At 30.3% G+C, this 14,451-nt stretch overlaps 1 protein-coding gene across 2 annotated transcripts; it reads left to right on the top strand.

Annotated features, from left to right (window-relative positions):
* The first annotated feature begins 651 nt into the window (after window positions 1–651).
* On the top strand, window positions 652–14,241 carry LOC129920069 (ubiquitin-associated domain-containing protein 1). Of its 2 annotated transcripts, none has more exons than XM_056001236.1 (6): window positions 652–1,049; window positions 1,201–1,654; window positions 1,716–1,921; window positions 13,488–13,605; window positions 13,662–13,965; window positions 14,034–14,241. In XM_056001236.1, the coding sequence occupies exons 1-6, from the start codon at window positions 862–864 to the stop codon at window positions 14,180–14,182; spliced, it is 1,419 nt and encodes a 472-aa protein (XP_055857211.1). In that variant the 5' UTR covers window positions 652–861; the 3' UTR covers window positions 14,183–14,241. The 2 variants fall into 2 exon arrangements, with proteins under 2 accessions (XP_055857211.1, XP_055857212.1); XM_056001237.1 differs by having other exon boundaries at window positions 1,028–1,144.
* The last annotated feature ends 210 nt before the right edge of the window (window positions 14,242–14,451 follow it).

The following is a 14,451-nucleotide window of genomic DNA, read 5'->3' as shown; positions in this document are numbered from 1 at the left end:
TGCTGCTGCTGTTGTTGGTGTTTTTTTAGATACCCAATCGCATGTTTCACCTTCTAGATTTTTCTTCATCATTAGAGATTACATCTACAACACAAGAAGAAACAACATTTTAACCCAAACACTTTGAGCGATATATACAACATACCTTTTTTTGTTTCCATATTGTTTATAATTTGATATTGTTTATAATTATACTAATATTATAATAACATCGACACGAGACACGACGCGACGCGACTATACACTTCAACGAAACATAACAAAATGACGCTTTTGCTCTTGTTGGCTATGTCTGTTTCACTTTTTTTTCCATTTCTCACTTTCCACCACGATTCTCGTTCGACTTTGTGTTCATACACAAAAAGTTGCAAGTGTGTGAGTGCAACCCCGCTTTTCTCGGTCGGAGGTCGGACTGTCTTTTCTGGACTCCGTTTTCTTGCTTGAAGGGCTGTTCAACTCTTGAAAGAGAGAAACATGTTAAATGTAACGTCTTCCTTATCTCATTTCCATTTCATTTGCTTAACTTTTTTCTAAACCATTCCACTTCCATTCATCATCATGGAAAATTATACTTTCCCATATGTAAAAAAAACTGGAAAATGTCACACAAAGTGCAAAAAACTTTGACAACAAATAAAAAAAAAAAATTTCCAATCAGACGAAAACAAAAACTTTTAATAATTCTACCAAAGAATAAATATTTTAATTAAGTTAAAATAATAAATAAAATAATTAAAAAACATGTATAAAATCAAATCATCAATACATCATACAATTGCTTATACCTAAATATGGTCAATTATTTGCCAATAAGGCTTTTTTAAATCACCAAACATTCGGGAGGCACAATTCACAACCATCATGATACCTTGGGTAAGGGAAAAATTTGCAGAACGCCGCGCTAAATGGGTCGCTTCTCGAAATAATAGCAAACGAACTGACAAAGATTCAACTACATCACAACATTATCAATCTGAAGCAGCATGTAGTTCGAGTTCCACTTCACAATTGAATGGGCCAAGTATTTCGACTCAAAAACATTCAAAATTGTAAGTAAGCTAGGAAGGAAGTAGTAATTTTTTTTTTAAATTGTCAATTTTATGGGCAGAATAATGCAAAGAATTCGAGAAATCTTCAATAGAAGGTTTTTATCAATTTTATACTTCTTTGGTTGACTAAAAAGAATCTTTCTTTCTGTAGAAAACCCCAAGTCCAAATTGAAGATGAACCAAGACCTAAAAAGATTCGTGTTCGGGTTATTTGTCCGAATGGTCGAGTGTTGGCATTTTTCATTGATCCTACAAAACGACTTGTCGATTTGAAACAAGAAGTTCTCCTCGAACTCTACGAAGAGACTGGTGAATTCTCATTTAACGTGTCCGACGTGTGGCACGTGAGCACACAATATCGTATGCTTAGAACTGAACCGACTGGTCTTGAGATCGATGAAATGGCTAGTTTGGAACGTTTGAATGTTGTTGAGCAGGAAACATTTATTTTACAGAAACGTCGTTTTTTAACTCAAAATCTGCTGGTTGCCAAACAAATTGCACCACCAACTGCCGATGAAATAACAAATGCTACCAAAGATATTCCCATTTCTCCAAATCCATTACATCCGATGGATATTAATGAAATATTCCAACAATCTGATGTAAGTAGATTTTTCGGTTGGACTTAATTATTGTTATGAATTGTTATTTTTCTTGTTTTAGCTTCAATTTGATGTAAGAAAAGTTATAATATCTCTGGCGCAAGCTTCGGCGCGTGTAATCGGAGTTGGACCTCATGCAACAAAATTGATTGGGATATTAAAACGTAAACTTGCCAATAAACAAAGCAATCAGGATGACACACTGCAGTGCCTTATAGATATGGGATTTTCGAAAGAAAAAGCGACTTATGGACTCAAAGTGAATAAGTAAGTAGAAATATTTGTTTTTCTAGGGTTGGCACAGTGTGTCGAGCCCGGGAGCGGGTCATAATTCTGCTTGTCAAAATTCTGTACGACAAAATTCTGTGGGGTCAAAATGCTGTAATACCATAATTCTGTACGTCATTATACTGTAAATACAAAATTCTGTACGTCAAACTACTGTATGAACAAAATACTGACATGCAAAATTCTGTTTTGTAAAATTCTGTACATCAAAATTCTGTAAATCAAAATTCTGTAAAAATGCTGTAAAAAAATATCGTTTTGATAATGTAAAAAAGTGCGCGCGCACTTTTTTACATTATCAAAACGATATTTTTTTACAGCATTTTTACAGAATTTTGATGTACAGAATTTTGAAATACAGTATTTTGACCAACCAGAATTTTGCTATACAGAATTTTGACTTTCAGAATTTTGTTCCTACAGCATTTTGCACATACAGAATTTTGACATACAGTATTTTGGCATACAGTATTTTGAATACAGAATTTTGCAACATACAGAATTTCGACCCCAACCCGTCGAGCCCATACAAAAGTTTATCATAAATACTTGCAGCTAAGTTTTTGGAGTTTTAATATCTTTTTTTGTGTTTTTATGGCAGGAATAGAAAAAAAAATTACAAATTAACAAATTAAACAACCTATTACTTTTTTTTTTAGTATAATTTATGAAATTAACATTTATTGAAGAAGCCACTTGTGAGCAAAATTATTTTTTTTTTTTTTTATATATAAACAAAAATATACTTTTCGTAAGGTTGCTGAACTCGAATCCGAAGTCAGAAAAATTCTATCATATCACGTTTTTGAAATATTCCCGTTAGAAAATCTGAAATGTCGTTTTTTAACAGTTTTTGAGGTTATGTTCTTGAACGTGGTGATTTATTTTAAATAAATTTGTGACAGTTTCTAAAAGAACTAAATGTTTTCTTTTAAAGCCCGTTTAAATCTTTTCAATATCTTTTTTCTACTTTGAGAAATCTTAAGTTGAAGTCAACTTGTTTTGTTTATCTTCTCTTTACATAGCAAATCTCGAATAGTTTTTTGTCAATCGCTTTCAAATTTTAAAATAACGTTTTATTTGCATTTTCGTAAATTCTTATATCGGCGAGGTTGGTAAATACGCTATAATACACAGTAGAGCGTGGCCGGGTCAAGTAATTATATTAAAAATTTAGTATGCAGAAAAATATAATTTTTTTTTGGGTTGGGGTCGAAATTCTGTATGTTGCAAAATTCTGTATTCAAAATACTGTATGTCAAAATACTGTATGTCAAAATTCTGTATGTGCAAAATGCTGTAGGAACAAAATTCTGAAAGTCAAAATTCTGTATAGCAAAATTCTGGTTGGTCAAAATACTGTATTTCAAAATTCTGTACATCAAAATTCTGTAAATCAAAATTCTGTAAAAATGCTGTAAAAAAATATCGTTTTTGATCAAAACGATATTTTTTTACAGCATTTTTACAGAATTTTGATATACAGTACATATTTTGCCGTACAGAATTTTACAAAACAGAATTTTTCATGTCAGTATTTTGTTGATACAGTATTTTGGCGTACAGAATTTTGTATTTACAGTATAATGACGTACAGAATTATGGTATTACAGTATTTTGACCCCACAGAATTTTGTCGTACAGAATTTTAACAAGCTGAATTATGACCCGCTCCCTTTTTTTTTTGTTGAAAACAATATTTAAAATATTTTTAATTACATGAACAGCTTTTTGTTACTTGTGTATGGCTAAAAATTATTAAAAACATCGATTTTTTCATTTTTGTGATCCCCTTGAAGATGTTTCTAAAAAAATTAATTATTTTGAGTACTTGATTCGTAGCACATAAATGTGATTATCTCTGGTAATCGCAAACAGAAGCAGACCAAACTTTGCCAATATTAAGTATAGGCCAAAGGCAAAATAATATAAAAAAATTATCGATATGATTTTATATGTTTTTTTTTTAAATTAAGTTTAAAAATTAAATTTTTTTTTTGGCCATTTATCAAAGAAATTTTAATAACTCATATATAATTTTATAAATTTATTTTTTTTTTGTTATACGTTTTACAACAACACTCAAGTAAACAAAATAACATTAATAAAATTTTTCAAACAATTACCAAACGTGAAATATACACTCTCAAAGATTCCCATAAATTCCTCAAAATATTTTCGATTTCCGAGGTACTCATGTTTCGGAGCTTATTTTGAATACATAACCTGGGTTATTTTCTAAGATAAATATGTTTTCATATGAGTTGACACTTCTAAATTATATTTTAATAGCAAAAATATTAATTTTTAACAAAAAAAAAAGTGATTTATCATAAGGGGACGACACACTGTGCGTTGGGGTCGAAATTCTGTTTGGGCCAAAATTCGGATTTCAAAATTCTGTATTCCAAAATTCTGTATTTTAAAATTCTGTAAATTCAAAATTCTGTATTTTAAAATTCTGTAAATTCAAAATTCTGTATTCTAAAATTCTGTAAACACAAAATTCTGGATTTCAAAATTCTGTATTCCAAAATTCTGTAAACACAAAATTCTGGATTTCAAAATTCTGTATTCCAAAATTCCAAAATAAAAGAAAAATTGTTTTGATAATGAAAAAAGTGCGCACTTTTTTTTTTACAGAATTTTGGAATACAGATCTTTGGTATTTTCTTTGCAGAAAATACTTTGAAGTAAAATATCTCCCCAATTAATTTGCATATGGCAATGACATACCTTGAATACCAAAATACGAGTAATATTAAGCCAAGAATCTTCATTATGTACATATTTCATCAAATTATTTTTTGTTATTTTGTATTGGTTTTTTTTGTAAGGTAAGGGTTTATTTCTCTTTTTTTGTAAGGTCTTTTATTGCCATTTGCTGACACAAAACTGAAATATTTAAGTAGAACATATACTCATATTCCCTAATTTTTCCTTTGTTATACTAAATTTGTGAATTGAATATAAATTGTTCAACATTCAAGATAAAAATGTATAAGTTTGGAATATACAGAATTCCAAAAAGCAGAATAATGGATTTGCAGAATTTTGAAAACAGAATTTTGGATTTACAGAATTTTGAAATACAGAATAATAGAAAAGCAGAATAATGGAATACAGAATTATGTTCATACAGAATTTTTTATTCAAATACAGAATTTTGGTCATACAGAATTTTGGAATGCAGAATAACGACCCGTTCCCGTTTTTCTAAAAACAATACAATTTATTAAAATGCTTTTAATTACTATCCACACTCATAGAATTCATAAACAAGCCATTTTAAGGTCCCAAGAGTAGAAAGACTATTCCAACTTCTTACTGACTTATCCAGAGTGAAACTGTAGTGGTACTGTAAAAAAGTCATTTCGAGAGTGAATATGCAGGAATTCACAGTGATACGTGACGAGGAAAAATCATGGTCAATCTTTTCAAAATATGAAAAATCCACTATAATAACACTGTTCAACAAAATTGAACTTTTTTTTGTTACAGAAACCAAATTATACTTTTCTAAAGGATTTAGGTGCACCTTGAATCCGAGTCAGAAAAATTGTATCACATCAAGTTTTTGAGATATTCCCGTTATTTTCCTAGTTTTCATGATGTCGTGTTTACCAATACATTTCTGTTTTCTGCGAGAACAAAAAATGGTTTTGTCTATGTTAGAAAAAGCAGTGATGATATTGAAACGAAGATTGATGCTAGTACTTTTTCCTCACTTACTACTCTTCCAGTGATGTCAACCGGAGCAGATCATTAATTATAATGATAATTCATCTTAGCTGTATTTTTGGTACCTACAACATTTTTCATTTTTAATTTTAGTTTTTATTTATATATTTTTACTTGTTTTATACATTTTTAATTTTTCATTTATTTTTACCTATGTAATTCTTTTTACTGTTTGAAAGATATTTTACTTTTTATTTTTCTATTTCATTTGTAGTTGTTCTATAATACTATTTGTTTTATCATGTCTGGCGGTAGTGATGTCTGTACTAAATCAATGTTGAAAATACTTTCTAACGCTCGTGATGGATTCAGGGTTTGTTGTATGAATGCGCGAAGTTTAAATTTAGACAAACTTGATTTTGTTAAATATGTTTTTGGTTCTTCGGGAGTTGATGTTATTTGCATAACAGAGACATGGTTCAAGCCCGAGACATCTGAATGTTTTTACCAACTACCCAATTACAAATTGGTTCGCAACGACAGAATCACTAATACTATTGGAGGTGGGGTTGCAATTTACTGCAAAGAGAGTCTGAATTCTAAAATCATTGCCAAATCTGATAACGCTGGGATTGAGTTTTTGCTTTTAGAGGTTTCTAATGGTAACATAAAATGCATATTAGGTGTTGTTTACAATCCGAGTAGAAGTTATTCACCTGAACCTCTTTTTTCTATTGTTCGTGAAATATCGGCGAACTATGAAAACATAATTCTATGCGGGGATTATAATTCAGATCTTTTTCTCAATGATATTAGAGCAAATGAACTCAAAGATGAAATTGCAGCTTCTGGCTTATCTATAGTCAACTCCAATGCAACTCGTTTTGGTCCTAATTCTAACCCAAGTCTTCTTGACTTAATGATAGTGTCAGATTTGTCAAACGTTCTTTTAATCGACCAAATATCTATCGAAGGGATTTCTGACCATGATTTACTTTTTTGCACCTACAATATTGATTTTTCTAACATCTTAACTTCGTCTTCATTTCAATTTCGTGACTTCAAGGCTGTTAATATTGATAACTTGCAAGTTGATGCTCATAATTGCCCATGGAATAGTTGTTATAGCTTGTACAACGTTGATGATAAAGTCGATTTATTTCAGCATTTTTTGCTTGAACTTTACCATAAACATGTCCCGTTGAAAACTGTCATAATAAGAAACAAAAACTGTCCATGGTTTACTAATGAAGTGTTAAATTCAATCAAAAGTCGTCGCAAGCTTTATGCAAGATGGAAAAATAACTCTACAAGTTTAAACTGGGAGATCTTTTGTCGAGCTCGTAATCACTCAACGTATGTTACCCGCAGAGCTAAAAAGAGATATTTTGAATCAAAACTAAGTCCTAATCAGTCCTCTAAGAAGTTCTGGAGCAGCTTACGTACGTTTGGAGTTGGTAGAAAAGAAGTAGTTCACAACTATCCCAATCCAAATGACCTAAACACTAGTTTTGTAGCCAATAACTTGCAAACAACAAATTTTATGCCTAACAACTTAGCTTTATATGAAGCCTCTACAGAATTTGACTTTGAGGTAGTTACTGAAAATGAATTGGTCTTGAACATTCTCTCTTTAAAATCCAATTCTATCGGTGAAGATGGAATTCCAATTCGTTTTGTTAAATTAATTTTACCGCAAATCATATCTATCTTCACCCATATTATAAATTTTTGTATCACGACCTCTTCATATCCTCAATGTTGGAAACGTGCAAATGTTATCCCCGTACCCAAAAAAAACAACCCTTTAAGGAGTGCTGATTATCGGCCCATAAGTATTTTGCCTTGCCTTTCGAAAGTCTTCGAAAAAGTTATATCGCACCAGATCTCTAAATATGTAAGAAGTCAAAACTTATTATCTTCGGTGCAGTCAGGCTTTAGGGCAGAGCATAGTTGCTCTACGGCGATGGTTAAAGTACTTGACGATATCAGAATCCAGTTTGATCAAGGTATGTTAACGCTACTATGCTTGCTTGACTTTACAAAAGCATTTGACCGAGTCAATCACAGTATTCTCTGTGAAAAACTCAATTTATATTTTGGTTTCAGTAGGAGGTCTGTCCGACTTATTGGAGACTACTTGACACACCGTAGTCAAAGAGTTAAGGTTTGTGACATTTCATCGGATTCAATTGAATTGGTTGCTGGCGTTCCTCAGGGTTCAATTTTAGGTCCTATTTTATTCTGCATGTTTATCAATGACCTTCCATTAACTTGTAAAAATGTAATGTTGCATCTCTATGCAGATGATGTCCAAATGTATCTATCTCGACCATTTAACTTGTTGGAAGACTTAACTTGCCGAATGAATGAAGATCTGGAAGAGATTTACAAATGGACTCTGTGTAATGGCTTAACGCTTAACCCAGCAAAATCCCAAATCATTGCCATCTCTAAACCGAAATTCGATACAACCAATCTTCCACCTGTGTTCGTATCTCGATTCCAAATCGAGTTTAAAAATGTTGTTACAAGCCTTGGTTTTAAAATTAATCGTTCCATTTCAGCTAACGATCATATTAATACCTCTATTGGTCGCATCTACGGTGGTCTTCGAAAATTGAATATGTTTTCATACCTAACACCTACTGAAACCAAACTAAAAATCAGCAAATCATTGCTTTTGCCCATCATAGAGTATGCTGCAGTGGTTTACGCTAAGCTTGATTCTCGTTCTTTTCATAAATTGGTAGTTGCTTTTAATAATATAATTCGGTATATCTTTAATCTGCGTAGGTTTGACCATGTCTCTCAATACCATCAACTTGTCCTTGGCTGTACTTTTGAACAGTTTTTGGATACGAGATGTTGTATATTCTTACACAAAATAATTCAAAGAAAAACGCCGCTATATTTATATGAAAAGTTACAGTTTTCACAATCTGCCCGAACTCTGAATCTTATTACACCTTTATGCACTTATTTGAACTCTTCTAGACTATTTTATGTATATACCAGCAAACTCTGGAACTCCTTGCCAGTAAGTTTAAAACAAATAGTAGGAATCTTACAGTTTAAAAAAGCAATATTTAACTATTTTAATTCATTAAACATGCAAACAGTAAATTGAAAATAAAATATTTAATCTTAGTCTAATAAAATTATTCTTACCTAAAATTTAAATCATTTTGTAAATTTTATCTAACTTTTTTTTTTTTTGTTTTTGTTAAAATATTGTATGTACTATTATTGTTACTTATCTAAATAACTTAAATTGTACTTGCAAATCCTGTCTTAAGGTACTATAAAAGACTCAGTCTTATTTGTACACCATTATGAAATAAATTGAATTGAATTGAAATATATAAGAGTATTAAAATGTTATAATTGTTGTGGCTATAATCATATCTCAAAATACTGTAATAAAAATAAAATATGTATGAAGTGTGCTGGAAATCACGATGTAATAGTGATATATAGGTATAAATGTGCTAATTGTGTTTCCTTAAATGAACAAACAAATCTCCAGCTGGATACACATCATGCAGCATCTGACAATAATTGTCCAGTGTTTCTAAGAAAGCTAAAGGCTGTCGAAAATCGCGATAGTTTCTAGCAACTAGAAACTATAAAGTGTTTTTTCTCAAATATCGAAGGTCTTGCAAACAACTTTACTAGTCTACAGATAACTATAAATGAATATAACTTTGATATCCTAATATTAACAGAAACTCATGTGACCATAATGTGGCTGAAATCCAACTAGACGGTTATTACATGTTAAACTGTGATAGTGAATCCAGTCACACTGGTGGATTAGTGTTTTATGTTAAAAAAATATTTAAATGCTCACTCGTCAAAAAATATGTTTTAGCGATGAATTATTGGTGTCTTATTATTAAAGTGCAATATGAAAATACAACTGTGATATACCTAAGTGCAATATATAGATCTCATATGTCTACAAAAAATGCTTTCTGTGACTATTTAGAACAATGGATAGACTTTCTACAACAGTGTAATAGTAACTATATAATAATGGGTGATTTTAATATAGATTGGCTAGACCAAACAAATACATACACCAGACGTATAAACCAAATAATAACGGACAATAATTTAACCATGCTAAACACAGAACCAACAAGAATTACACAAACATCAAGGACTTTAATAGATTATGTTTTAACTAATAACAAATACCTTTGTAGTGCTCAAGTAAAACATACTCTAAAAATTAGTGATCACGAGGCTATTGAAGTACTCATTAAATGTACACGAAAAAAACAAAATAAGAAAACTATTAAATATTGTAAGTACAATAAAGAACATTTCATAAATGAACTTAGAATAAACCCTTTTTTTTCGATTTCGACCCTGACATTCCTTACAACGTAAATGTGCTAAGCGACAATTTTGCTAACGAATTAAAAAATTTAGTCGACAGTATGGTTATAACACGAGTTGTTCCATATGAAAACGGAGAATGGTTTAATAACACGTTAAGAAGTGCAAAAACTCGTAAAGTAAACTTCTATAAAACAGCAACTCTTTCAAATTCACTCAGTGACTGACAGACTTATCATCAATATAGAAATTATTATAAAAAGCAAATTGAAACTGCAAAGTCTAATTTTATATCTAATAAAACAAATAGTGAAAATAATCAAAAAGATATGTGGAAACAATTGAAAAAATATGTTCTCAAAACAAACAAAGAAGAAATAACAGAAGTGCAATTTGAAAACTGTGATATAGAAACTAATAGTGCAATAATAGCTGAAAAACTGAATAACTTTTTCATTACGAGTGTAAATGATCTTACCAATTCTGTGATATTTTCTGATTATATAAGTCTAATCCAAGAGTGCAATATAGAATTTAAGTTTACTTTAATTGAAGTCTGTGATATAAGCAATACCTTAACTGTGATAAATCAAAAAAACGACTTTAATTTTATGAATACTAAAATGTTTAAAGATGCTATTGAAATTGTTGGTCCTGTCCTTTTGAGTATAATAAATACTTCATTCAACTGTGGTGTCTTCCCCGAATCTTGGAAACAATCACTGATCCTTCCAAAGAAGAAAACTACAAGTGCAATTAAATGTAGTGATCACCGTCCCATAAATATGCTTCCATTATATGAAAAAATTATAGAAAAAATTGTATCCATTCAACTCCAAGAACACCTCGACAACAATAACATCTTAAGTGTATACCAATCTGGCTTTCGTTCAAACCATTCATGTGAAACTTGTGTAAATTTTGTAGTAAGTGACTGGAAAAGAGAAATTGACTCAAAAAATTGTGTTATAGCTGTTTTCTTAGACCTTAAACGCGCTTTTGAAACAGTCAATCATTTTATATTATTGAATAAACTAGAGAAATATGGTGTAAAAAATACGGAACTCAAGTGGTTCAAATCCTTTATATGCAATCGCTCTCAAAAAACAACAGTCAACGATAAAATGTCAAACCCTGCAATAGTGAATATAGGAGTTCCACAAGGAACAATCCTAGGTGTCCTTCTCTTTCTGCTCTACATAAATGACATGGAAAAAGTGATACAATATTCTAAACTAGTACTATTTGCTGATGACGGGTTGCTCTATATATCAGGAAATAATTTAAATCTAATAAAAGACAATATTGAAAAAGACTTAAGTGCAATATATACATGGCTAAATATGAATAAACTTGTTCTCAACACCAATAAAACAAAATTTATGATACTAAATAACCCATCACATGAACTGCAATTTAACATACAAATCAATAATACTATAATAGAACAAATAACCTCAATTAAATATCTTGGCATTGTGTTAGATAACAAATTATCATTTAATGAACACATAGACCACATATGTAAGAAAGTGTCAAAAAAGTTAGGAGTCCTTAGAAGGACGCGTAAAAACATTTCTAAAAATAGTGCAATAAAAGTGTTTAATGTAACTGTCAAGCCCCATTTTGAATATTGTGCAAGTCTTCTCTATTTGTGTAACATAACCCAAAAAACTAGACTACAAAAACTGCAAAACAAAGCCATGCGAACAATACTAAAATGTGATCGGTATAGCTCAATAACTTCAATGCTTGAATCATTAAATTGGCTAAATATCAACCAAAGACTTTATATGATGGCAATGGTGTTTGTATTCAAAATAAAACACAATCTTTGCCCAGAATACCTACAATCCAGTGTACCTACAAGAAGAGTAATACCATATAACCTAAGAAATGTAGAAGAGTTCAATATTATCCGGACCAGAACTAGTAGAGCACAAGCCAGCATACTCTACATGGGATTACAGGCCTTTAACTATCTTCCAATCAACATTAGAAATATCAACAATTTGAATCAATTTAAAAATCAAATATTTATATATGCCAAAACTTATATTAATTAAAATTTATAGGTCAATTATTTTGAATGTAACATAAATATCAAATGTAAATTATCATTAAATATAAATGGCCACTGAGCCAAATAAAGTTCAAAATTCAAAAAAAAAAAAAAAAAAAAAATTCAAAACTCAAGGTTATTTCATAGCGTTTCATGTTCATTTGCTTTTAAATGCAAATTTCTAAAAGTTCTTTACCAATCACTTTCAAATTTTGAAACAACGTTTCATTTGAATTCAATTATAATTGGATTTTTGGCGCCAATTGCAGATTTTACTGTCTCTCCGAAAAAAACACGCTTTAACCTAAATTTTTTATATAAAAACTCTTTATTCTTGTTTTTTACCAAATTTCATTAGGGTAACCCATTCTTTTTTGTTTTCACTAAAAAAAACACCCTTTTAACCATGATATTCTTATGGACACTTTAGATTCCTGTTTCTAATCTCAAAAGTAACATAATTGCTGAATTTGAATATGGTACCGCTATTATTACTCACTTTTTCCAATATATCCATATTTTCTCTACACCTAAAAAAAACACACTTTCAACTGAAAAAAATGTATTAACTTATTTTATTCGAAATTTCCATAAGAAAGACAATATTTTTTATAAATTTCGTAAGGGTACCTTTGATTTTATCGGACATATCGCGGATTTTTCCTATTTCCCAAAAAAAAAAACACCCTTTCATCTAAAATATTTGTATAGACTACTCAGGTTCTTGATTTCTGTTATAAATGAAACACTTGTACCAATTTTCTTTGGTGTAACATTTTTTTCAGTTTTTGTCTTAATAATTTCGAATTTCATCATTTCTTAAAAAAAAACACCCTTTCGTTCAAAATAATTTTGTAAAATCTGTAGATTCTTAGTTCTTAAAACAAACAAAACTTTTTCAACAAGTTTAAAAAAAATTTAAGAAAATGTATGTCAGCTGTTATGATATCTTTCTTACACATAACTTAACCCATTAAAAAAGCACCCTTTCACCAACTTTATGAATCCCTTTTACCTGCTTTATCTAAACCTTCATCCCGAATTTCGGTTAAATTTTACCTATTGAAGTTAAAAACAAGCACCCTTGTTTTTAATCGGCAATAACTTTTCTAAGACCAATCGTATTGACTTTATTTGTATTTCATTAGATTTAGCATACAAAAATACCTTAAAAACATCACATACATATCATTATATTCCACAAACAATTTTTTTCACTATATTTTTGACCTTTACCCCCTCCCTCTTGTCCGCGAAAAAACACCCTTCCGCCCAACTGGTTCTTATCCCAAAAGCAAACTTTTTTCCAAGTTTCATGAGTGTAACAATTTTTTTTTTAATAACTATTTTACCTGTTGTAAACATAGGAGAACCTGCTTCCATTTGGAACAATAATGTTTTTGTTGAGATAACTTTTACATCAAATTTATAAAAAAAACGAAATTTTATTTTCAGCGGAGTTTATGCAAAAACTCTCGAATGGTTACTTCAGCATGAAAGCGATGAAATACCCAGCGACGAAGATAGCATACATCAAGCAACTGATTGCCCGCCTGGGTTATCTCCAGAAAACGTAAATTAAATTTTCACTAAATAGTCGACTTCTTTTTTCATTTATATCAATTGCAGGATATCTTTGAAAATATAAACGCTTTATTAGAAATAGTTCGCTCTTATAGCCATCGTGAAATACCTCCGTCAAAAGAAACCGTCATGTCGCTAATCGAAATGGGCTTCGAAGAAAAAGAAATATTAAAAGCCTTAAAGAAAACCTGCAACAACAAAGCTGCTGCCTGTGAATATCTCTGTGGCCATCGAACTGAGAGTTTAATTGAATTGCGTGATGGACTAGCAAAGGATTCACCAATTCTAAGAGCGATTCTTGAATTGCCCAAAGTTCAAATGAGTTTAGATAATCCGACTATGTTTTTGGGTAAGATTTATAAAATTCACATAAATTTAAATTTTATTAAATGATTTCTTGTAAAAAAAATTATGTAGCATTCTTAGGAATATTGGAAAATGAAAATTCAGTTAGAATTCATGGCAGTGATAATGATACAACCAGCGTTATAACACATATCCTGCAAAAATACCACGAAGAAAAACACGCTTTAGGAATCAATCAATTTTACAATCATCTTCGATAGTAGAAGGATATTGTATTAAATTCTAATGTTAATATAGTAATATTTGATCTCCCACCCAACGATATATTTTCTTTTTTTTGTGTTTATATTTATATATATTTTTAAAGAAATGAATACAAATCCTTTTGTAGTACAAAAAGTGAAATTATGTATTTATTTATAATCAAAAATAACCTTTAAAAAAAAATGCACCTAAACCACCTCTCACACACAAACTACCACTGACTTTGTAAATAGACAAAAATAGCAAAACTGTTGATATTACAATT

This window comes from Episyrphus balteatus, chromosome 4, assembly GCF_945859705.1.
Source record: "Episyrphus balteatus chromosome 4, idEpiBalt1.1, whole genome shotgun sequence".
In the NCBI taxonomy this organism is placed as follows: Eukaryota; Metazoa; Arthropoda; class Insecta; order Diptera; family Syrphidae; genus Episyrphus; species Episyrphus balteatus.
Note: the sequence above shows the minus strand (reverse complement) of the source record. Positions and strands in the feature narration are given on the sequence as shown.